Source organism: Chelonia mydas, chromosome 8, assembly GCF_015237465.2.
Source record: "Chelonia mydas isolate rCheMyd1 chromosome 8, rCheMyd1.pri.v2, whole genome shotgun sequence".
Taxonomy (NCBI): Eukaryota; Metazoa; Chordata; order Testudines; family Cheloniidae; genus Chelonia; species Chelonia mydas.
Window position 1 is genome coordinate 104554170 of NC_057854.1, and position 25962 is coordinate 104580131.

At 55.0% G+C, this 25962-nt stretch overlaps 1 protein-coding gene across 4 annotated transcripts in view; it reads right to left on the minus strand.

Moving 5' to 3' along the window:
* IPO13 (importin 13) overlaps window positions 1-25962 on the minus strand; it is a 65040-nt gene extending 39078 nt beyond the window's left edge. The window contains exons 1-2 of one of the 4 annotated variants that reach the window (XM_037906558.2): window positions 25804-25962; window positions 4680-5416 (exon numbers count right to left, since the gene is read on the minus strand). In XM_037906558.2, the coding sequence (XP_037762486.1) occupies window positions 4680-5416; window positions 25804-25866 (800 nt within the window). In that variant the 5' untranslated portion in view covers window positions 25867-25962. Of the gene's footprint in view, window positions 1-4679; window positions 5418-10724; window positions 10755-21926; window positions 22030-25803 lie in introns of those variants that run through there. The other 3 variants (XM_043520909.1, XM_043520910.1, XM_043520908.1) reach the window with 3 other exon arrangements.

Sequence of the window (25962 nt, forward strand, 5' to 3'; positions counted from 1 at the left end):
TCAGCGGGAGGGTCTGGGTATGCGGGGGTCTGGATGCATGCTGTTGGGCAGGTGGGAGAGCAGCTTCCGGTACAGTGATCCCTTCCCCTGCAGCTGAGAAGCGATGGGTGCAGGAAGCTGGGGTGGAATTTGCAGAGCTTCCTACAGCTGGGAGGGAAATCCGGGGGTGGGTCTGCCCTGGATGCCGTGCCGGGGAAGAGGAAGTCCTGTCCTACCCAGCCCAGCCAAGACTACCAGCTGAGCCCGGCACAGGGTAGGAGCCACCAGCCAGGTCTTCCCCGATCCTTCCCCCCGCCCTACTGTGATTTACCTCTCTGCTAGCTGCCATGGGCACCCAAAACATACTGCTAGGGACGGTCGCATGACTGCTCTTGTGGCTTCCCTTTGCTTCCCCCTCAGAAAGTCATTTTTTTGCAGGGAAGCAAAGAAATCTGTGGGGGACATAAATTCTGTGCATGCGCAGTGTCGCAGAATTCCCCCAGGAGTAGACTGTCCACCAGACCCCAAATCTTTTACAGAGTCCCTGCTTCCCAGGAGGCCAGAACCAGCCCTCCTTGGGGAGGTGAGTTACATAGTCCCTGCTTCCCAGGAGGCCAGAACCAGCCCTCCTTGGGGAGGTGAGTGACTCACTGTGTGGAGTCTGTCACTCGATCATGGTCCAGGTCAGCGGAGGAACACTAAGGGTGGTCTCTGCCCGCAGCTCCAGGATGGGAGGCAGGGAGGGTGCACAAGCAGCACAGGTGCCAGGGCTAGGCACCTGCAAGAACAAAGATGGGAGAGCAGGGAGGAATGTGGCTCAGAAGCAACCGGAACCTCAGAGATGGATGTGGAAAGAGCCAGACAGACAAAAAGGTCAGGAGACTCCCTGGAGGCTTTTGGGAGAACAGGATGGGCTGCGGCTCCTCTCACCGCTGAGCAACACAGACAGGAGTGGGTGGGGCTGAGCACATCCAGGAAGGAGAAGAAACAAGCAGGGCAGAGCCAGGGTGGACCAACGCTGTGTGCCAGCTGCTCGTGGTGACTCTGCCCACTCAGAGTGCTGCAAGGAGCCTGGGGATGCAGTGAAGGAGGAGCTGTTACAAGACGAAACACTGTTTGGCCCCAGGATACTGTCAGATACCCCCATCCAACACACCCTGTTCCCTCCCAAGGCCAATGGAGTCCCTTCTAGAGAACCTCATGTCTCTCCTATGCTCCCAAAGATAGACACAGGGAGAAACGCAGTGGGGAGTCATATCTAACAAGCTGGGAGATGTTCCCGCAGGTGAGACAGATGCACAGGGATGGCTGGCTGGTGACCCGCAGAACAAACGATGATGGAGAGGGACACGTTGCAGTGTAGACATAACCAATTAAACACCCATGGCTGGCCCATGGCAGCTGACTCAGGCTCGAGGGGCTCAGGCTAAGGGGCTGTTTAATTACCATATAGACGTTCGGACTCCGACTGGAACCTGGGCTCTAGGACCCTGTGAGATGGGGGGTTCCAGACAAGCCTGAATGTCTACACCACAATTAAACATCCCCTTAGCCCAAGCATGCTGGCACAGACCAGCCACAGGTCTAATTGGAGCAGAGGCATACCCCGAAAGAGCAGACATCCACTAGCCTGCTCTGGTTCTATAAGACTTACGGACGCAAGGCAGCAAGGAGGGGACTGTGAATGCCAGGCAGGAAGCTGATGGATCTCAGTGCCCCTCGGGCCACAAGAGCGACCAGCATGATAAAAGAACCAGGACGGGGGAAGAGCAGGACAGCAGCGTAAAGTGAACGGAGGAAACTGGCTGCTGGACTGAGACAAACGGTAATGCACTGAGGCTACGGTCAAGGATCCACAGACCTACAGCCTACGGGGAGAGCACCTGCTACTCTGGACAGACAGGAGCAACGGTGTCAGCAGCAGCAGCTCAGACCCAACACCCGCCATCACCAAGGAGGAGCACTCAGGCCCCAGGTTCATGCATCCTGGCAGGCCAGACAGACCGAAACAGCAGGCGGAGAGAAGGGGAGTGGAGTCCCACTATCCAGCCCCAATGTTGGGAGCCGCCACCTTGGCATGTCCTGATGGGCTGGGTCCTTTGCTACTGTCACCGTGGTCACATCACCACCTCAGCACTTCAGCTCCCTTATCCACAGAGCAGCGACAACACTGACCTACCCCACAATGCCCAGCTCAAACAGACGGATGTTTGCCTGCTGACTGACAGCATGAGGAGCTGTATTAGCAGCCCTAACACCTCCCCATTTTATATTTACTACTGTTGCATCAGGATCAGCCCCCACGGCCCCCCACCATTCATTATCACACCTTACTGACTGCTCAGATGTGCGCGCTCAGCACTGTGTAAAGAGCTACGGACAATCCCTCTCCTGAGCAGCTGCCAGCGCAGAACAATGTCTCAGAGCAAGGCCTTGTGCCTCACCTTGCCCCTCTTGCGGTATCCCCGCCCCCGGAGATCTGTGCTGCGCGGTGCCTGGCACCGAGTCTGTGCTGATGACACGTCTCATCTCTGTTTTCCTGACGCGGCAGCCCCAGAACGATGCACGCTGATCAGGACGGTCAGGTTTGCACACGTTCCATAGTGTTCAGTGCAAGGTGCTTTACATATTAGTAAGTGATAAACACTCAGTGCGCTCAAAGCCTGGGTATCTCATCCCTGCACACCATGGGAGAGGGGGATTAAAGTTCCTGCCTGCTCCAGGGGAGATGGTCAGACTGCAGAGTCCAGCGGACCAAGTAGGAGGCTGGGAACCAGGAATTCCTGAGTTCTAGTCCCAGCCTTGAGGCCAATTCCCATGTGCCGTTGGGCAGTCACTTGGCTCCCTGTGACCTTGGTTTCCCATCTGTGAGGTGGGGAGAACACAGAGCTCCATCACGGGCCTGGGGAGGACTGGTTTATGAAATGCTGTGCGGGCCAGCAGTGGATGCTAGAAACCCCCCCAGGTACCTGTGTCCTTGGCAAGGCTTTCCTTATGGCTCCCCAGGCTGTCAGTCCAACACCTCTCACCAGGCCCAAATTCACGTCCAAAGCCCAGCTGTAAGGTCATCACACCCCAAAACACCATGCCACAGGCTCATGAGATGGGAAGGGTAAGGGCTAGAGGAATCACTCCAGGAGAAGCTATCGTAAGTCACAGGATGCTAGCTGGTATCCAGGGCTCCCCTCCCCAACAGTGCCTGCTGCTGTTTCTGGGGACAGGCAGGATGGAAGGAGGGCACACAGGGTCAGCAAGTCAGCTGGGGCCCTGGGAAAGAGGGCGATGGTCTGAGGCAATTAACAGAACTGAACATGGCAGCAGCTTCTCTGGTTTTTCATATCACGCCCATCACCACAGTGTCTGAGCTTGCCTGGAGTAGACTGTGCCCATTCTCATTTAGTGCTGGTAAAGAAGACTACAGCTCCCAGGAAGCAACGCTCCATCACCATCCAAACAATCAGGCATGCTGGGACCTTTAGTCTCCAGAAGAAGCACCTGTGTCTTAGAAGACCCTGTGAACCTTGGCCTAGACTTCAGCAACCTCTGCCCTAGAATCAGCGTCTGCACCAATGCTGGGAATGCCGGCAGTTACGCAGACTCCTGTGGAAGAGCCATAGTTTGATGCAGAGCAACACCTAGCTCACCCAGATCTGTAATTCAGCCCTTCTCCTCCCAGGGAAAATGGGGAGAGGTGCTAAGCAATGAAGTGGGAACGTGACCGATGAGACCCACGTACTCTCCATTTTGTGGGTATCAGCGCCACGGCCTGGAAGATGGCTGCTGCTCAGATACGGCCTAATTAGGGTCAAAGGGCGCTAGAGCCATGGTCCGAGGGGGCCTCTCCCCTAGTCCTCGCTGTCTCATGGCTCCGCTCTCCAGGGAGAGTTGCAACGAAGATCAAAGGGGAATCAACACACCTTGGACGTACAAAGCCGCTAGGGACGCAGAGAGAGGAGACAAGCCTACATGAAATATGCTCTTTGGCTGCCCGGTGTCTGCAGTGCAGCCAAGCAGAGCTCTCCCTGGACTGAGCTGAGCCAGTTGTTTCTCAGCCAGGTGTTTCATTCCTCAGACACAGAGACAACAGGAAACCCTGTCTGCAGGAGAGAAGGGCAGAGCTGCATAGCATCTACTTCCTGAGGGCTCTTCAGAGAGCTGAGAGCTGGCAGCTGCTGCCCCTCAGAGACAGCCCCAGACAGAGCGTCTGTCAAAGCAGGAGTCTGAGGAAGAGCTCATGGGTCAGTGGCAAGGAGCCTCTGAACGGCACTCATGGAGTTCAAGGCCCTGCTCTCCAGTCACTAGAAAGACTAAATGGCTAACCATGTCCCTCTTCTCCAGCCTGAGCCAGCTCAGCGTGCGGGCGTCTGGGCAGCCTGCAGTGGGATGGACAGTAGCAGTAACATGTATGTAGAGAGCTGGCAGCCCTGACCTCCAGGCCTGTGGGTAAGGCAGGATAAGAAGTCACCAAGATAGACTAGCACCGCATTGAAACCCTCAAGGCCAAGGCTTCTCTTCCCCTCCCCCAGGCTCCTATGCCCACCTGTGCCATTGACATCATGCCTCCGTCTGCAGCCAGCTCAGTGAGCTAGAATCCAGAGGCTTCCCCTCCACTCTCATACCCAAGGGGACCAGACCATCCCTGCAGGCAAACAGGCTCAAACGACCCGGCCTGCGCAGGGAGTAGGGAATGCCACTCTTACCTCTGGGCATCCGGTTGGGAAATTGCATTGACAATGGCCTCCACAGCCGTGTCGAAGAGCTCCGGGTCCTGCAGGGAGGTGAAGGCTGCCTGGATCAGGTTCTCGCAGTCCATTAGCGGGATCTCCAGCTGCACCCAGCTGGAGAAACACTTCAGCACCTTCTGCTTGATGAAACCAGGGGAGTCCGGCTGCTGCAGCAGCTGCTCCAACAAAGGGAAGACAGAACCGCACTCCTGGGCCAGTACACTGCGCACCTGCCCCTTGCGGTACTGGGGCAGGCGGCTGGTCTGGAACTCCTCCGGCAGCACTGTCAGCAGTTCCAGGAGTGCCAGGCAGCGTGCCCGTCCATCCACATTGCAGTCCTCCGCCTGGAACATGCGTACCATGTCCGCCACAGCACAGGGCCAGGCCTCAGGCATCATGCTGAGTGCCAGCGAGGCCAGCGCCACACAGAGCCGGGTAAGCACGATCTTGGAGCCACTGGCAAAGCGGGTGATCTGGCTGAAGAGTTGCGACTTGAGGCTCTCGTACTGGTCGGCAGGGATGTCGTTCCAGTACCGGGAGATCTTGATGTGGAGGGCGCTGGCCCCGAAGTACTGGATCTCTGGCACCTTGTCCAGATTGAGGAGGAGCCAGCTGAAGTGCCATGCCTGGGGCGAGACCTGTGCCTGCATCAGCCATTTCTGAGCCAGGTTCTTGTTCTCAATATTTGGGTCGTAATATAACTGATGGAGTGCCTGGAAGAGAGAGAAGAGCACACTGGAACTGGAGCAGGGCTGGGCCATGGCTCACCCCCCGCCCCATGGCCAGTCAACAGCACAAGGGACAGGCCCCAAAACCAGCCCTCCAAGCACTCGGTCTCTAGGTCTCCAAAGAGACCACCCCACTTCCCATGTCTTGGATTAGAGCAGCTGGTTTAAGTGACCTGCTTCACTGGACTGCACCACAGCACATGAGACAGGGGGAGCTGGAGAGACATTACCATTCTCCTTGCATCCCCAGATGCTAAGAACCTTTTCTTCTCTTACACGTCTGCGCTCACCGCTGAGGCCCTTCACTTAGTCTGGATCATGACACTAACAGGCTCAGCTTCATTTCTGACTCATCACTGTCATTTGCTGCTTGTCAAGATCTAGCACAACACCTCCTCCCTCTGTTTGGGCCTCACAAGTCACCCCCGCCCCCCCTCCAGCCTCGAAAACCTATGGAATTCCCGTGGGGCTCTCAGGCCTTGGAGAGGAGTAAACCCTCCTGACCAAACCTCCCCACTTCCCAGCATGAGATCAGGCAGCGGGGTGGATATGTTACAGAAAACGGCAGGGTGAAGACATGGTCCAGGGCGTCTGTTTTTAAGGCAGTAGCAGGAGGGGGGATAAAGGAAGAGATTTACGAAACGAAGGTGCTTTAGACAACATTTGTGGAGGGGGGAAAATAGGAGAGTTTCTGAGAGACGTACAGGGAGGCTGTTCTGGATGGCAGGAGATGCCCAGGAGAAGGCTCCTGAACCTCCAGTGGGGGCAGGGTGACCAAAGGTCCTGATTTTAGAGGGACAGTCCTGATATTTGGGGCTTTTTCTCATAGAGGCTCCTATTACCCCCCACCCCATGTCCTGATTTTTCACACTTGCTGTCTGGTCAGCAGAAGAGGCTTGTCCTCAATGAAGACTGAGCAGGGAAAGGAGGGGTGGGAGGGAGGGAGAGACTTGTCCTCAGAGGCTGGCTGGCAGGCAGAAGCCCATGTAGAGCCTTAAGACTACAGAGAGCAATTCTGAAATGAAAGAGGTCCCAGCTGGGACCGGAGAGGATGGAGTTTGGGTAAGAAAGCAGGCAGCAGGATTCTGGGAGGCTGTGCATTTCAGTGTGGCTGCAGAACCCTGGAAGGGAAGCAAGAGGGATAGCATAAAACCAGGGTTGATTGACTAGAACTCAGCTGCCTGCAGCCAAAAAAAAACTCACTTTCTTTGCTGTCACAGTACCCTTTGCAAGGCAGAAGCTGTACCAGGCTTGCAGGAGAGGAGCTTCCTCCTGTGCCATCCCAAAGTGTGTGGTCAGGCCAGTCCAAGAGGTCCTGCTGAGTACCTCTATATCAGGGGATTTAAAAAAATCTCACATCAAACTGTGGAGAACCTGGTGAGTACTCTGCTAAAGGACCATCACATCTGTACAGCACCTGGCACAACGGGACCCAACCTGGTCATGACCTTTAGTTGCTACTGCATTACAAGCGTCGAATAATAATCGTTAGGAGATGCCAAAGATAAGGCCGAAGTTATAACCCTAATTCTGCCCCTTTGCATGCACCATTATGCATTACATCAGAGTCTGTGATTACTCAATCATACAGTTTGTCAAATAAAATACAAAGGTTTCATGCAGTTTCATCTACAAGCTTGGGTGCAGCAATTTGTAGTACAGTGAACTCCTGTGTGTATGTCAGACAGTGTCCATTAAAGTCATTTAAACGACAAGCGCGCAGGAAACAATTCTTACACAACATTACACATTAAGTACAACATGGCAGATGACTGGTGAAAATGTGCTGGCACAGACAGCCCACCCAACTACGAAGCTAATGCAGGTGCAAGCCCACCCTCTGAGCTGTGACTAGAAGGTGGCAGTGGGTTCTGACTAAAGAATACGTAATACACAGTTGCTGACGAGAGCCTGATCCTGCCACTGGCTCTGAGCATGCAGAGCCTGGTGCTTGCATGGACCCCACCGATTTCAGAGGGGCTGACCAGCCAGGACCAGCTGCAGGATTGCAGTGTAAACTATTAAAACACTGTACCTGTGTTAGACACAAAAGACCTTGGCACACAGTCTAAATCCACGCCTGGCTAGTGCACTGTGACACTGAGAAAAATGTGAGTGCATAAAATGAAAGCTAGGACAAGAGCTCCCTGCTGCGAGGCAAAGGCAAGGCACGTGTCTACATTATATTGCGACATTTTGGAAGCAGTGTGCAATCAGGTAACGAGAGAATCCAAATGCTGCACACAAGCATGGGGGTAGAGTTAAGGGTGCACTGTTGACTTTGCCATTGGCACTTCCTGACGTTTAAGTGCTTAACCACTCCGAAATCTCCACATAGCGTTACACATCTAGCTATAGCAGCCAGGAGCCTCCTGAGAAGCACAGTCCTCACCCAACAATGTGCTACCTGGAGAACCTCACTCCTGTTATGAAACAGAACTTGCATTAAGAAACCAAACAGGAAGGCAGCTAGAGACAAGAAGAGGTGTTTGCGCTGGGGCTTGCTGATTCGGGTTTGATGTGGAGTGTTCTGACTGGCTGCATTTGTGCCCGGAATCTGTCACTGCCTGCAGCATGCCAGTGAGAAATCCAGCTAGCAGACCCACTGGGACAGGCACCTACTGAAATCTGGTCTAATCTGACCCAATTTCTTACACTGGGTGCAGCAGTGCTCTCTCCCCACCCCACCATGCTGAGCTGGGAGAGCACGCTTCAGGGCTACCTGTGCTCTACAGAATGCCCGCTCAGTGCATGGTGTGCCCATGCCCCCAGGCAGAGAAGACAAGGTCACTGCAAAGTTCTCATGCCAGGGCACTTGAGAGGCAAGTGTTGGCACCTGCTGCTGTTTGACTGTCACTCCAGGCTGCTTCAGTCCTGCTGGACCATGGCTTCGGCTCTAGAATGAAGTCTCCTGATCACCAGCACAAGCACATTAGTCTGATGCCAGGGAAAGAAAAAGGAATGAAACTCAGAGTGTGTGGGGGTGGGGGTGGGGGTGGGGGGGTGGATAGAGAGGGAAGTGACAGCTCCAGGGAGGACTTTGTGGATTCTGCCCCGCCCACTGTTTGTGTGTCTGACACCAGAGCTGGCTTCTCCACAGCTGACCAGGTAACCTTAGACCTCGTAAACAGCCCGGCCTGCCTGGCATGCTCTCGACCAAAGGATGAGGTTTCTCCAACATCTCAGAACTCTGCTGGAGTGAAAGTAAGGTAAGCCTGCTGTCAGCTGGGAGTGTGTCTGCTCTACAATGCTGTGCATTAAGCTTTGGTAAGGTCCTAGCTACCTGCACAGCATAGCAGCCACCTGGGAACTCTGACAAGCCTCCCACTGTGACAGCGCAGATGTCCACTAGAGACAGCTCAGGGCTTTTAATCTGGTTATGTTGGGGGGCAAAGAAAGGAGTAACAAGCAAGCCCCAGGAGCCTGAGTGCCAGCTGACGGCTTTAGAGCTTTCATCCTAGTACTAATATTTTAAGAAGGGAGCATTGGAACCTGCCAGAGACCTGGCATCCCTGGAGCCCTCCCCTCCCTTTCTTCACCTTCTATGAGTTTCTGCACAGAGCAAAAAAAAAAATAGCAGTTTGTCTCCCTGACAGCACTCTAGGTAAATAAATAAGAGTGGGGGCTGCCGGCTCACCAGAGATGGGTGCCCAGACAAGAGCGGTCAGTGGAGTCGGAGGGCTGATAGGATTCACAGTGCCCTGCAGTAGGGGGTAAGGTACAGAGTCAGGCCTGCATCCCACATACCAGGAACTCACTGTATGTTCTCACACTAGCCTATCCCATCCCCCAGGAGCCTCATGAAAGCAAGATGCCGCACCTCAGGGGGTTTATCTGGCTGAACAAACAGAGATAATACAGGTGCTGGTGCACCGCCTGCGAAGCAGGTCTGGAAGACATCAGGCAGCGAATTCAGGAGCACAGTGCCTGTATGCGAGCCATGGCCCCAGCGACCTAGCACTGGCAGCCCCCACAAAGCAAAGACAGCGGGGGCTGCACTTCTAAAGGACGGCACTGTTGGCTGGCAGAAGCTATCATGCTGCTATGTCCAGAAGGAATCATTCTTGCGTTGTCTCCTGCAGAAGATGCTCCTTTCCCACTGGCCAAAGGCAGACCCACGCAGCCAGCATCCTATTCCTGCGTCAGCCCTGCCTACTGCCACCAAGCAACGGAAACCATGGCTACACCAAGCAACCAGAGCTCCAGGCCCCCCAGGAAAGCCAACCACCTTCCCCCCACCACGACTGGATAGGGAGACTCTCTGTTCTGCCTAACGAGAGCAGGCAGTCAAACACAGGGCACAAAATGGAAATTCCCAGCTCATTCCTCATCAAGCACAGTCACTGGGGACAAGCCAGCATCATTTTCTTTGGGCTCCCCAAGTACAAGCCCATTCTCTTTCAGACCAAATGGGCAGTCTGCTGCTTCCTGCCAGCCAGGCCCAGCGATCCTGCAGGGTTGCTGGCAGCCAGCACTGCCTCCCCAGGTGGGTGGAAGGTGGGGTGACACAGGCCTTGCCAATGACGCTGGGTCAATCCTGCAGTAACCATGTCGTCCCCTCCCTACACAACACACTGAGGGGCCTCCAGCCAAGCCAGTTACTCCTCAGGCAGATCATTTTCAATTCAGCAATGGCAGGTTAGGCCTGGGGGGGCCTGAAGCCTCAATGGACCATCCTGAGGCGATGGCATTAGGCTTGGCTATTTCTGCGGTGGAGGGGAAGGGGGAGAATAATTACAGCAGCAACAGCCCGCCCTATTGCAGCAGCACAGGTAGGATAGGAAAACACCTGTATGGCACAAGTGCATCAGCAGAGCTGCAAGAGAGCGCAGGACCGGAACAGCAGGGAGACCGTGGGTCATGGACCGAGCAGCCTCGGCAGAGGGCTGATGGTGAGAGGAGCTTCCTCAGCATCCGCACACACAGTGCTTCTTTCCAACAGCTTTGTCACTTTCAGGGACAAATTCAGGCAAACAGGTAAGAGACAGAGATTCCCCCACCTCGCAACAGGGGCGGAACGCAGGACAGGATGCAGCTGGCAGTGAAGGTTCCAGCCCAGGGCCTGCCAGGACAGAGCACCGGAGCTGGGAACTGGACAGCCATGCTGACATCCCATTTATTCAGCTACCAGGGCAAAGGAAGGCTCTAAGAACTGTGGCAAAGGTTTGCCCTGGGTGGAGTTTAAATAAATCTAATATTACTGAAGAAGGTACTCTGGGAGCAAAGGAACTTGATGCAATCGTGAATGTCCCAGGGACCCTCAAAACACTTCCCCGCAAACACCTGCCCTCACCTCTGGCAAGGCCATACGTCCATCTAAGTCACGTCTCCGCTGCTTTGGGAGAAGATGCAGCTCAGGGGATGCTGCTGCTCTCAGCAACACACTGGGAAAGAGAAAGCCCCTCCAAATCCAGCCCTGTGCCTCAGAAGCCTCTGCAGATCTCTCTATTCTGGCATCAGTAAATGGGCAGTAACATTTTCTGAAGAAAGCAGATGCACCTGTCTTTCTATTCCTCAGTCTCCTCATCTGAAGGCAGCCACGGCAACTGTCACAGCACGCAGGTCCAGTATCACCCTGTCTCAAAGGAGGTGATCAAAACCAACTCTCACTATCCACGGAAGAGACTTGGGGTGTCTGCTCCCCAAAGACCCACTGGGAAGGCTGAGTGGAATTCACGCTGTGACGTTGCACTCTATATGATTTTATAAAAATACGCTAACGAGCGTGAATATAATGTAACTGGAATATGCTTCATCATGCACAAGGTCTCTTGTAAGGTATCATTACAAAGCTCATAATCTACTGGGTGTGGTCATCCTATTTGTGTAAATGTATCACTCTTGTATCTGAAACTAGAAATATGAAATATAACTCTGAGGGCCTACTGTAGTTATGCAAAGTGTGGGCCATTAATGGTGGTTTGGAATCTTGATGGCTCCCATCAACCAGGACAATTGACTATAGATGGCTCTGTTTTACTTGTAAGTCTTCCCGTATACGTGTTTCAGAGTAGCAGCCGTGTTAGTCTGTATTCGCAAAAGGAGTACTTGTGGCACCTCAGAGACTAACCAATTTATCTGAGCATAAGCTTTCGTGAGCTACAGCTCACTTCATCGGATGCATTCACTGTATACGTGTGTCCTGGCAAGTGGGTAATGAAGTCTCACAGTGAAATGTGATCATGTCACCTGAACTGGTATCCATCTTTAACCTGGTGTTTTTCCATTGAGAAGAGGGGTGGGAACCCAGAGGGACAAACGATTCCGACCTTATGCAAAAGATATATAAGTGGGCAGAACAGAACAAATGTGGCGGCCATCATGAGAAATCCCCTAGCTACCACCTGAGCTGGAACAAGGGCTGTACCAGGGGAAAGGATTGTGCCCAGACTAGAAAGGTGTCCGGTCTGTGAAAGAAACTTATTGAAACATCTCTGAGGGTGAGTTTTTATCTGTATTCAGTTTTACTACTGTACTAGGCTTAGACTTACGTGTTTTGTTTTATTTTATTTATTTCGCTTGGTAATTCACTTTGTTCTGTCTGTTACTACTTGGAACCACTTAAATCCTACTTTCTGTATTTAATAAAATCACTTTTTACTTATTAATTAACCCACAGTATGTATTAATAACGGGGGGGGGGGAGGGAGGGGGAAGGCAAACAGCTGTGCATATCTCTCTATCAGTGTTATAGAGGGCAAACAATTTGTGAGTTTACCCTGTATAAACATTATACAGGGTAAAATGGATTTATTTGAGGTTTGGACCCCACTGGGAGCTGGGTATCTGAGTGTTAAAGACAGGAACACTTCTTAAGCTGCTTTCAGTTTAAGCCTACAGCTGTTAGGGGACTTGGTTCAGAGCTGGGTCTGGGTTTGCAGCAGGCGTGATGCAGCAGGAAGGGGGGAGTGTTGACCTGGGAATGTGGCAGGGGAGTTTCATTGGGGATGGGAGACCTGAGAGCCTGTAACCTGAGCCAGGAGTGGGGGGAGGACGGAGGTAACACCTCTGCCCAGGAAACTGGACAAAGGCTGCAGGCGAGAGCCTACTGGGGGGGCTTTGGTTTCAGTTTGGTGCTGGGTGGTGGAACGCAGAGAACCCCAAGGCTGGGGTCTAAGCTCCCTGCCCCCCAGAAGGACTTGACTGAGGGGTCCTGGTTGTACCCACAAGCTCTGTTTTAGACTGTGTTCCTATTGTCCAATAAACCTTCCGTTTTACTGGCTGGCTGAGAGTCACGGTAAATCCCAGGAAGAGGGGTGCAGGGCCTGGACTCCCCCACACTCCGTGACAACTGGTGGTAGCGGTGAGATGAGCTGCACCCTGTAGACGGCACTTCCTGCAGTAAGTGACTGGGGAGCAATAAAATGAAGGGGAATTGACGGGGACCAGGAGTGCTGAAGATTCAAAGAGAGACGGTTTCAGGGGGCAGTTAACCCCTGGGAGTGTGTGACCAGAGAGAAGGACTTTTGCAGTAACAGGGTCCCCCGGGGGATTGCAGCAAGTGGTCCCAGGGGCGGAGGAGTCTGCAGCTCGACCCTGGCAAAGATGTGGTGACCTCAAGAAGGACTGGGTTCTTCCTGGAAACCGTGGAAAGCTGCCCGGCCTGCGAGTGGCCAGCAGGGAGATGTACGCTAAACGCCTTAAGAGTGACCTGGTGGAGCTGTGCAGGCAGAGGGAGCTGCATGTTGGGAGGTCCACCAAGGAACAGCTGATTGCCCAGCTGGAGGAGAAGGATCGCTTGGATGACCCGATCCCTGTCCCTGAGGGAAGCCGCCCGGGGGACGCAGCGTGGGCCCTGGGGCCTGACCGGGCTGGGAGGAGTCAGACTGCTGCCCAGGACATCCCGAGACCCTTCCTACCTATGCCTAGGGGAGGGGTTAAGGGAAACCCAGTGAGTACCGAGGGCACCCTGACCCCAGCAGCCAGCAGGGGATCCTCCTGGCGGAGCTCCCCATCCCTGGAGCGGAGGCGGCTGGAATGGGAGAGGGAGATGAAAATGAGGGAGCTGGAGGATCATGAAAAGCGACATGAGCATGAGCGGGAGGAGAAGCAACATCAGCATGAACTGGAGCTGGCCAGGCTGAGGAGCAGTGGGGCTCCGGCTGCGGTGAGTGAGGGGGGACCCAAGACGGCAAGAAGCTTTGATAAGTGCTTTCTGGCCCAGCGTAAGGAGGGGGAGGACCTAGATAGCTTCCTGATGGCCTTTGAGCATGCCTGCGAGATGCACAGGGTTGACCCTGCAGACAGGCTCCAGTTCCTCACCCCCTTACTGGACCCCAAAGCCGTGGAGGTGTACAGCCGAATGACAGGGGCAGAGGCAGGGGACTATGAACTGTTCAAACAGACCCTGCTCTGTGAATTTGGGCTGACCCCCAAGATGTACTGGAGAAGGTTCCGGAGTCAGCGTAAAGCGCCTGAGGTCACCTACCTACAACTGGCCAACAGGATGCAGGGATATGCTCGCAAGTGGACAGCTGGGGCCCAAGCTAAAGAGGACCCGCTTGACCTAATCATACTGGAGCAACTGTATGAACAGTGCCCTTCCGACCTGAGGCTGTGGCTGGTGGACAAAAAGCTAGAGAACCCACAGCACGCAGGGCAGCTGGCCGACGAGTTTGTGAACAGTCGGTCGGGGGCAGCAGGGAAGAGTCCCAAAAGAACAGGCCCCCCCACGATGCAGAGAGAGAGTCACCATGGGACCTCCCAGCGGGGAAATATGGAGAACCCCCTCCCCCAAGGGGAACACCTGGCGTCAGGACCATCCGACCCGCTCGAGGGGACCAACGTGACCTGAGCTGCTATCACTGTGGCCAGAGAGGCCACGTACAGACCCAGTGCCCCAGGCACAGGGACAGACTGAGCAGACCCAACCTACCCACGGTCAACTGGGTAGGGACCCAGCTCGATGAGGGGCAGACGGCCCAGGCAAGGGGGGATGCCAGCTTACCACCTGCTCAGGAGGGAAGAGAACCCCAGGCCAGCTCCTCCGGAGGGCTGGATGCTCTGGACTCAGGGTTCTCCGTTTACAGGGTGGGCGCAGGGCTGTCCCTCCGGAGAGAGTGCCTTGTTCCCCTGGAGGTGGATGGGAGGAAGGTCAATGGATACTGGGATACGGGCGCGGAGGTGACGCTGTCATGGCCTGAGGTGGTGGCCCCAGATCGGGTGGTGCCCGACACCTACCTGACCCTGATGGGGGTGGGCGGGACCCCATTCAAGGTGCCCGTGGCAAGGGTACACCTGAAATGGGGGGCCAAGGAGGGGCCCAAGGATGTGGGGGTGCACCACCATTTGCCCACTGAGGTTTTGATTGGGGGAGGGACCTAGAGGACTGGCCAAGCAACCCCCAGACCACCCTGGTTGTGACCCATAGCCAGAGCTGGCGAGGGCACTGTGCCCTGACCTCGGGGAGGGTACCACACTGGAGGCGCAGGACCCTACCCTGGTGGGGAGGGAGCGCCAAGGGGCACGGCTCAGAGAGGCTGTGGCCTCAGACCCAGCCAGTGAGAGGGAACCGGGTCCCATCCCTTCCCCAGCCGCTGAGTTCCAGGCCGAGTTGCAGAAAGATCCCTCCTTGTGGAAGCTCAGGGACCTGGCTGACCTCAGTGTGGTACGGACCATGAGGAGAGGGACCTGCAGGACTGGGACAAGCACTTACCTTACCTGCTGTTCGCGTACAGGGAGGTACCCCAGGAGTCTACCGGATTTTCACCTTTCGAACTGTTATATAGAAGGAGGGTAAGGGGCCCACTGGACCTGATGAGAGACGAACATGAGGGGAAGGCCCCTCCTGATGGAGAGTCAGTGGTGGAGTATGTCCTGATCTTCCGAGAGAGACTTGCTGAACTCATGGGCCTGGCCAGGGAGAATCTGGCCAGAGCCCAGAGGAAGCAGAAGGTCTGGTATGACCGCACGGTGCAGGCCCGCACCTACGCCACCAGGGATCAGATGATGGTTTTCATCCCCGTGAGAAAAAAACTACAGGCCGCCTGGGAAGGCCCTTTCAAGGTTGTCAAGCAGCTCAATGAGGTAAATTATGTGGTGGAGCTGTCTAACCGGGTGCACCACCGCCGGGTGTACCATGTGAATATGATGAAGCCATATTATGCTAGGGGGAATGTGGTGCTGGCCGTGTGTGGACATCGGGAGGAGCAGGGAGACGACCCTTTGGTAAATATATTCCCTGAGACCAGGGCTGGCTCCCCCCTGGAAACAATTCCCCTCTCGGATCAGTTAACCGCTGCCCAGCAAGTTGAGATCAGGGGGGTGCTGCATCCGTACCGACAGCTGTTTTCCAACCAGCCTGGATGCACTAATCTGACTGTCCACTGTGTCAGACAGGATCGCACCCGCCGATAAGATGCTCCCCCTTCCAAGTCACAGGGAAAACTGCTCAGAACCTGGAAAGAGAGGTCAGGGACATCCTGGCTTTGGGGGTGATCCAGCCATCTGCCAGCCCTTGGGCCTCACCGGTGGTGCTGGTCCCCAGAAAGGATGGGTCGGTCCGGTTCTGTGTGGACTATCGGAAGCTCAATGCCATCACTGTATCTGATGCCTACCCCATGCCCAGGCCTGACGAGCTCCTAGACAAATTGGGAGGAGCTCGATACCTTACCACCATGGACCTTACAAAGGGCTACTGGCAAGTGCCGCTGGATGCAGATGCCCGGCTGAAATCGGCCTTTACCACCCCTCTGGGGCTCTGTGAGTTCCTGACCCTGCCTTTCGGCCTCAAGGGAGCACTGGCCACCTTCCAGTGCCTGGTGGATCAGCTACTGAGGGGGATGGAGAGTTTTGCTGTGGCGTATATTGATGACATCTGTGTCTTTAGCCAGACCTGGGAGGACCATGTGTCCCAGGTTAGACAAGTGCTGGACCGACTCCAGGGGGCTGGGTTGACCGTAAAAGCGGAGAAGTGCAAGGTGGGGATGGCTGAAGTATCTTACCTGGGCCATTGGGTGGGAGCGGCCGCCTAAAGCCGGAACCAGCCAAGGTGGACGTGATCAGAGACTGGCCCGCTCCCCACACCAAAAAGCAGGTCCAAGCTTTTATTGGGTTGACAGGATACTATTGAAGGTTTATGTCCTGCTTTAGTGCCATAGCCGCCCCCATCACTGAGCTATGCAAGAAGGGTTAGCCAGAGAAGGTCGTCTGGACCGAGCAGTGCCAGGAGGCTTTGCGGGCGCTGAAGGAGGCTCTGGTCAGTGGCCCAGTTCTGGCAAACCCAGACTTTGACAAACCCTTTGTGGTGTTCACCGACGCCTCCGACACGGGACTGGGGGCGGTATTAATGCACGAGGATGAAAAGGGGGAGACACACCCCATCGTGTACCTGAGCAAGAAGTTGCTACCCCGGGAGCAGAACTACGCGGCCATCAAGGAGGAATGCCTGGCCATGGTGTGGACCCTTAAGAAACTAGAGCCCTATCTCTTCGGGCGACACTTCACCGTGTACACCGACCACTCTCCCCTGACCTGGCTACACCAGATGAAAGGAGCCAACGTCAAACTCCTGAGGTGGAGGCTGCTCCTGCAGGATTAGGACATGGACGTGGTCCACGTGAAGGGAAGTGCCAACATGATAGCGGATGCGTTGTCCCGGAAAGGGGGCCCTGAACTTCCCCAGGTCACTGGTGAGAGTGACCCCGCTCAGTTCAGTGTTGAAAGGGGGAGAGATGTGATGCAGCAGGGAGGGGGGAGTGTTGACGTGGGAATGTGGCAGGGGAGTTTCATTGGGGATGGGAGACCTGAGAGCCTGTCACCTGAGCCAGGAGTGGGGAGGAGGGTGGAGGTAACACCCCAGCCCGGGAAACTGCACAAAGGCTGCGGGCGAGAGCCTGCTGCGGGGGGTGGGGGGGTGTTTGGTTTCAGTTTGGTGCTGGAATGCAGGGAGCCCCAAGGCTGGGGTCTAAGCTCCCTGCCCCCCAGAAGGACTTGACTGAGGGGTCCTGGTTGTACCCACAAGCTCTGTTTTAGACTGTGTTCCTATTGTCCAATAAACCTTTTGTTTTACTGGCTGGCTGAGAGTCATGGTGGATCCCAGGAAGAGGGGTGCAGGGCCCGGACTCCCCCACACTCCGTGACATATAGAGGGCGAACAATTTGTGAGTTTACCCTGTATAAACATTATACAGGGTAAAATGGATTTATTTGGGGTTTGGACCCCAATGGGAGTTGGGCATCTGAGTGTTAAAGACAGGAACACTTCTTAACCTGCTTTCAGTCTAAGCCTACAGCTGTTAAGGGACTTGGTTCAGACCTGGGTCTGGGTTTGCAGCAGGCTAGTGGGTCTGGCTCAAACCAGGCAGGGCACTGAAGTCCCAAGCTGGGAGGGCAGGGAAAGCAGGGGCAGAAGTAGTCTCTACACATCAGTTGGCAGCCCCAAGGGTGTTTCTGTGATCCAACCTGTCACATACGCAGCCCTATAAATACGCACTATACTGTGTCAGAGAGGGCACATCAGCAAAATATTCCAGCACTGCAAAGGGGGAAAGGCGGGGAAGCAAAGGGCAGGATGCAGAAAGGAGATCAGCCACAGCTCCAGCAGAAAGGGAGCAGGTGCAACTGGGGTTTCCATAGAAGCCTGGATATTGAATCATCCAGGAAAGTTGTGGGCTTTTCTTTGTTTTCAAAGGTGCGAGGTATTTGGGGCAGATGAAATACATCTAAAGCAGGGAAAGAGAGGTTTAGCCTCCTTTCCCTGTCCCCCAGCTGCAGTGCTGGATACCGCAGATCTCAACCCAGCGAGGACCAAAAGGCAAGACAAGAGTCCTACAATGCAGCCTGCTGACTCCGCTTTAACAGGGAGGTGTGGCCAGCAGAGGTCAGGTATCAGCATGCAATAATCCACCTAGACCGGAGAGGAGGCCATACTGCAGGGTGGTGTATGCCTCCCTCCCGGAAATGAGGCTGGTGCCGTCAGGGCAGCCCTGCCTTGGGCAAGACCCAATGCCTCTGCCTACCTGCCTACGCACAGGCTATGCCTCAGGAAGCAGGCCCTGAGGACTGGCTGGCGTTCTTGGCTTGTTGAGCCCTTCCTGTCACCAAGCCAACTCTTCCACCTGCGCGAGCTCAGCCTTATTCACCAGCAGGTGTGAGGGGAAGGGGAAGCCAGCCCAGGCCCCCTGGGAGCGCACAGCAGCCAGGACTGACTGATGCATGTGCGGCCACCCCGGCTTGCACTCGTTTAAGTCATTTGGCTTTTAAAGTGATTTAACTTAAATCAGTGCAGCTTCTGCCTGTAAAGCCTGGCTTAAGAAAGCAATGAAGTTCTAGAGCCCAAGAGCTGGGAAACCCTCTGACAGCAAGGAAAACCTTCCTGAGCCTCATCAGCCAGAGACGGGGCCTCTCCCCTCCTGTCTGCCAGGAAGGAGCTCAGCACTGAGAGACCAGAGCAAGATTATGGGCTGCACATTTCAATATGGTTCCAGAGAGCTCTCCCAGGCACCTGGGGAGGGTGCAGCCCTTGGCACTGTCTTGGGAACCAACAGCATTACCTGCTGCTTAGCTGTTTGCAGTGAGCTTTCAGGATAAACCAAGGCACCAGCAGGAGGGTGAAAGGGAGACCTGGCCGAGCCCATGGCTGCCGTGCCGAGGAAAACCTCACAGCCCCACCTTGCCCACCAGTTTTCTCTCTCTTTGGCAGTTTCATGCAAGCAAAAGGTGCTGGATTCACACACCATAGAGCCTGTATATCCACAGAGCAAGTGCAGCACAGACCGCAAGTGCACCTGCCCCCTATACAGGCAAAAGAAGATTCCCGACTTATCCTTGGGCTCTACTGAGACACCAGTAAAGTGTTTAAATTGCAGCCATTTGTCTGGATGGAGGCCGCCCCACCAACAATCAGTGTATAATAACCTTCCACCATTATTTGGGGCTGGCTTAGATCAAGTGGCCTGGAGATGAAAGGCTCCATAATCCATTCCCAATTCCCTTAAGCCATTCATATTCCAAGCACCAGTGTTTGCATTAACCTGACCCAGATGGGAGTCAGAACCTCACATTTCTAGTCCTGTCGGATGTCATTACTAGAGCTGCCATAAAACTCAAACGGCAGAGAAAACCCAGCCCAGTAGGAGCGCTGTCTATTCGTTAGACTCAACAGACAAAGCTGCTCCCCCAGTAGCCCTCCCAGGAGTCCAGCCCCCAGCAAGAGCCAATTTCTTACTTAGTCTCAGAATAGTCCAAAACCCTGCTCTGGAAAAGCAGAGATGCAGTAGATTTTCCTGCTGTCACTGCAAAGGGCTTTTGAACCCCAGGGCTTTGCTTACCCTGCACTAAGTGATTCCAGCCCCATGTCTCTAAAGCTGCCTTTAATTCTTATTGATGCCCGATCTGGACAGTGACTCATTATACTGGGGCTCTGCCCCCAAAACCCCACTCCCACCAACAGGGCCACACCCCCAAATTGTGAAGCCCCTCACCCAGAACAGCTCGCCAGCAGTTCTGAGCCCACCCAGTACGGAGCTGCAGCTACAGGAAAGCACAATATTGAGATTGCCAGGCCTGCAAAGGGAAAGGCTCAGGCAGGCTGGGGGAAGGGAAGCTGCAGATCCGAGTGAGCACATTCACCTACTCCCAGATTGCAGGGAGCCTCATTCCAGAGCAGCACGGAGAGCTCCATTTCTGCACACCAGCAACTCACCCAGCACATGCCGGGCTAATCACCACCCGGAGTGCCACTGACCTTTCAGAGAGCCAACATTCGTTCTATTGTTGGCGCAAACAAAAGAGCCATCTCTGTCTGCGTGCGCCCTTGGGGGAAAATTCAGGAGCAGAATGACCCAGTAGACTAAACATATGCAGATTAGACTGCAGAGCTCCGCGTTTATAGAGCACTTTGCAGAGATTCACTAATCCTCACTACCAGCCCCACACCCTTCCCAGGGGCATTGTCCCCACTTGGTAGATCCCAGGCAGAGGAGATGAGATTTACCCAAGGCACAAAGGATGGCAGTGTCGGAGATGGGATTAGAGTCCTGACCAAGGCCACCTACTAAGCAGAGGAGTAAGCCTTCCAGACACAGACCCGGGACAAACATGAATGAGGTGCCCATGAGCGAGCCCAGGGGCAACGCCTCGGTGAGAAAACCAACATCTGTTTTTTCTGGGAAAGGGGAGGATACTGGGATTCCCACTGGCTGTCTCTGGAGCTTGTTACTGGATCCATCTGTTGAGCAGCCCCTGGAGAGTGCACGTCTAATCCATTTTAAGCTCACCTATCCCACAGATATGCCTGTGAAAGAGAACCTCTGTCTCCCACCCCTCAAACCAAGCCCCAGAGCCATTTGGCTACTGTAAGGAAAGTTCTCTGCTACTCTGCCTTCGCCAGCAGTCATTTATGTGTTGTCCTCAACTCCATGGTTAACTTAAATGCCTGGCTGGCCTTGATACTGCTCAGAGCTTTTCCAGAAAGCAGCAGGAGCTTGCTCACTGGATTCTAGAGAGCATCAATGCAACTGACCACAGACTCGTTCATTTTACTCTGCCACTGCTTAGGAGGGCCTTGAGCAGTAGCAGAGGCACTGCAGCTGGCTGCAGGCTGAGGCAGATCTCACCTTATCAGTCACACCCTGAAAGCTCTTCACCATTGTGAGAGCTAGAAACAGGTTGATTTTCTGACAATGAAAGCTAAGTTCTGCAGACACTGCTAGTGTAGGATCCTCCCGCTCACCAGAGGCAAGTAGACAAGTGGGGTGCTCAAGCCCCAGACAGAACCATATTCCCCCCCCACCTTGGGTCCTTGTAACAATGTCCTGAAGAACATCTGTTCACTGGGCCACTCAGCTCCCACTTCCTGTCCATCATTTTTACCATGTTTAATTTGTCTCAGACAGCAACAACAGACAGGTCAGCGTCACCTTCTGGCTCTCTAGCTCCAGACAATGGTTAAGCCAGTAGCCTGCAGGGGCAAATACCAAATATTACCTACTACCTGAATGACTCTGTACAATCTCGCTGTGCTCATGGCTAGTGTACAATATAATTGTTACAAACAACTGCAGTCTCTCAGGGACAGAGCAGCCACCACACCCAATCAAACCCATGGTCCGGCTATGCCAGTGTCCTGTCTCCACAAGTGGTCAGGACCAGATGGTTCAGCAGAAGGCACAAGAAACCACCCACTGGGCAATTAGGGAATGACCTTACTGCTTGGCACCTCCCACAACACATACACACTTCCCATCAGTAAAGCTGTATTTATGGATCCTCTATTATCCAAATGCACGTCCAATAGTTTTTCTTAATCCTACTAAGCTCCTGATCTCAGTGACCCCTTGTAGCAATGAGTTCCACAAGTTAATTACATAAACAACTATTTCTTTTGCTTAATTTTCCATTTGTCATCTTTCAGTGGAATTGGCTGACTCTTGTTCTCGTGGCAGATGGCCACCATCTCTAGCCCAGTCATCATTTATTATACCCTCTACCACATCCCCTTTAGAACTGCTCTCTTTGTATGGAAGCTTTTCCTTGCCTGTAATCATTATTTTGCCTTATAGAAGGTTGTAAGATTTCCCTCTTTCATGTATTTGTCCAGTGCTTGAGACAATGCTTGACACTGCCCCCCACCGTTGGGGGTCTCCAGGCTCTAGTGTGATCCACAACCCTGAAGGAGGACATGTGCAACCAGAACCCTCTTTTCACTGATACTGTAGAACATTCTTAACATTTCTATTCTGTTGAAAAGCCTTTTTAAAAACATAACTGTGGTCTAAAACTAACTGCCAGTGTCCTTTTGTTTCTAAAGCAGGAGAGAGATTATTATTAATTATTCTTTATATTACCATAGCATCCAGGTGCCTGAGTAATGGACCAGGAGCCCACTGTGCTAGGCACTGTACAAATACAGGGCTTGGATACCTGGGTTCTACTCCCAGCTCTGGCGTTGCATAGCCTGAGGCCAGCCACATCATCATCTCTCTCTATTTATACAGGATTTACCTTCTCTGCAGAGAGACTGACGATTAATTCACATTTATAAAGTGCTTTATCATCATCAGATGAAGTGTCCTGTACAAGTGAGGACTATGTTACTACAGAGGGAATTTGGGGGTCAGGGTGGACCACAAGCTAAATATGAGTCAACAGTGTAACATGGTTGCAAAAAAAGCAAACCTCATGCTGGGATGTATTAGGAGTGTTGTAAGCCAGACAAAAGAAGTAATTTTTCCGCTCTACTCTGCACTGATGAGGCCTCAGCTGGAGTATTGTGTCCAGTTATGGGTGCCACATTTCAGGAAAGATGTGGACAAAGTAGAGAAAGTCCAGAGAAGAGCAACAAAAATGACTAAAGGTCTAGAAAACATGACCTATGAGGGAAGATTGAAACAACTGGGTTTGTTTAGTCTGCAGAAAAGACGACTGGGGGTCGGGGGTGGGGGCGAGACGTGATAACAGTTTCAAGTACATAAAAGGTTGTTACAAGGAAGGGGAAAAATTGTTCTCCTTAACCTCTGAGGATAGACTTGAAGCAACAGGCTTAAATTGCAGCAAGGGAGGTTTAGGTTGGACATAAGGAAAAACTTGCTAACTGTCAAGGTGATTAAGCACTGGAATAAATTGACTAGGGAGGTTGTGGAATCTCCACTGTCAGAGATTTTTAAGAGCAGGCTAGACAAACACCTGTCAGGGATGGTCTAGATAATACTTAGTCCTACCTTGAGTTCAGGGGACTGGTCTAGATGTCCTCTCAAGGTCTCTTCCAGTCCTACGATTCTAAGACTATACACAGAAGTCTGCTCATCTGACCCTCTGTAGCCAAGGGAGTGGCAGGCTAACAAAGTTGCTTTCTTGATAACCCACTGGACTGCTGCATAACGAACTGACCATTACCGCACCCAAATACTATACCAACCGGCACGATAGAAGTGCGTATTATAGTTACCCACCACCCCAAGAACGGCATGAATCTGGTGACACCGGAGTAGGGTTTGCAGCACATGGATCACCCAGTTAGCCACAAAACCTATTCTTAAAAAAAAAAAAAAAAAAAAAACCAGAGGACCGGGTGGGAACTGCGGGAGGTGGTGAAAGTAACTAGCTCATAGCCCCTTGGCATATTTGCAAGAAATGCTAGGAGCCTCCCTGGGAGAACAGCATCATCAGTCAAAACACACACCAATGGCATGAGCAAGCGGGCACTGCTGCTCCATGGGGCAGAAGAGGAGCGGAGAGGAGCATTCTGCTCAAAGAGCTGCTGGGCTGTGGGGAGAGTTGTGGTGCTCACACCAGTGACTAGAGCACAGGACTGGGAGTCAGAACTCCTGGGAGGGGTTTGTTTTGTTGAGTTTGGGGTTTGAAGAGAGAAATTAAAAGTTTAAATAACTTGAATCTCTCAGCAAAACACTAGACGCCCAAATTCTACCCCTAGCTTTGCGACTGATCTCTGGCATATCACTTGACTGCTCTGGGCCTGGATCTCCTCCTCTGTGAAATGGGGAGAATGCTCCTGACCTACTTCACAGGCTGCACTACGAGGTTTTCTCATATCCTCCCACCACAGCAGCTCCCCAGGGCAGACCAGCCACATGTCCACTAACCCTGCTCAAAAGACAGTGACACTTTAAAAGACACCTGACCAATGTCTGCATTCCAATTTCCATCATTGTGATCACAATTAGTGTGTCACCAGCAGGGACTTCTGGGCCCCGATTTCCCTCGCAGAGACAAGGCCTTAGGGGGCCTCAGAGATGTGCAGTGGAAGGACGTAGATGCTGAATCTTTTACTGAGAGGGCCTTTCTCCAGAACGTTATGATGACAACACCCCCCGCCCCGGGTCTGCTGCTGAAGGTTGGTTCTCGTAGTGTCATTTCACGGGCATGCCAGACAGCATCTGAATGTCCAATGTACAAAACAAGCAGGGGAAGAAACACACCTTCCAGCCCTTCATGTCCATCGGCAAGAAAGGCCACAAGCCCACGTTCTTTGTCCCCTTTGCGGGTCACCTTTAAGGGCGGTCTCCAAAGAGGGCCCTGGGGGTCACAGCCCGAGGGGAAGGCCAGTGGGGAGTGGCACAGTGAGGCAAACAGGCCGGAGCAAACCACCGCGGCTGGGTGAAACCCGCTGACCTGCACCAGCTCTTGTCACTGACCCCAACAGCAGCACACCCCCTTGGTGGAGGCAAAAACCAAAGAAAAACCCAGTCTGGCTGCTCCGCAGGGATGCCAGCCGCCCGGCGAGGCTCCGCCACACTGACGCGCAGTCCCCCTGCCGCTAGCTCAGCCGCCAGCTGCGACAGCTGGGCAAGGCACGGCCGGCAGGCTCTGCACCAGCCCTGCACCCAGGCCAAGCCCCGGCTGCCAAGGGGGGGGCGATGCCCCAGGGCAGGGGGCCCAGCCGGGATGCCCACAGCAGTCACTGTGCTGGGGCAGGTGATGCTCCAGGGCGGGGGGCCAGGACAGTTGCAGCGCTGGGGGCGTGGGGGGAGCGATGCCCCGGGGAGCCCAGGGCAGAGCCGGGGGGGGGGCGATCCCCGGGGGGGCAGACACAGCGCGGGGGGGGGCTGGGAGATCCCGGGGGGGGGGCAGACACAGGGCGATCCTGCGGGGGGGCAGACACAGCAGGGGGGGGGCCGGGCGATCCCGGGGGGGGGGCAGAGCGATCCTGCGGGGGGGCAGGCACAGCAGAGGGGGGGCCGGGCGATCCCGGGGGGGGGCCAGACACAGCGGGGGGGGGCGGGCGATCCCGGGGGGGGGCAGGGCGATCCCGGGGGGGGGGCAGACACAGCGGGGGGGGGCCGGGCGATCCCGGGGGCCGGCAGACACAGCGGGGGGGGGCCGGCAGACACAGCGGGGGGGGGCCGGGCGATCCCGGGGGGGGGGGGGCAGACACAGCAGGGGGGGGGCCGGGCGATCCCGGGGGGGGGCAGACACAGCGGGGGGGGGGCCGGGCGATCCCGGGGGGGGGCAGACACAGCAGGGGGGGGGGCCGGGCGATCCCGGGGGGGGGCAGACACAGCAGGGGGGGGGGCCGGGCGATCCCGGGGGGGGGCAGACACAGCAGGGGGGGGGGCCGGGCGATCCCGGGGGGGGCAGACACAGCAGGGGGGGGGGCCGGGCGATCCCGGGGGGGGCAGACACAGCAGGGGGGGGGGCCGGGCGATCCCGGGGGGGGGCAGACACAGCAGGGGGGGGCCGGGCGATCCCGGGGGGGGCCAGACACAGCGGGGGGGGGGCCGGGCGATCCCGGGGGGGGCAGACACAGCAGAGGGGGGGGCCGGGCGATCCCGGGGGGGGGGCAGACACAGCAGGGGGGGGGCCGGGCGATCCCGGGGGGGGGCAGACACAGCGGTGGGGGCCGGGCGATCCCGGGGGGGGGCAGACACAGCGGGGGTGCGATCCCGGGGGGGTCCGGGCCCCGCCCCGCTCACCTGCTCCACGTTCTCCACCGTGAAGTCCAGGCTCTGCGGCGCCGCCGGCCCCCGTCGCTCCATCGCTGCGCGGGGGGGCTGCGGGGGCTCGCGCTGCCGGCGCCTCAGCGGCCCAGCGCGGGGGGGCCCGGCGGGGGCGGCATGGCGGGGGGGGCGCGA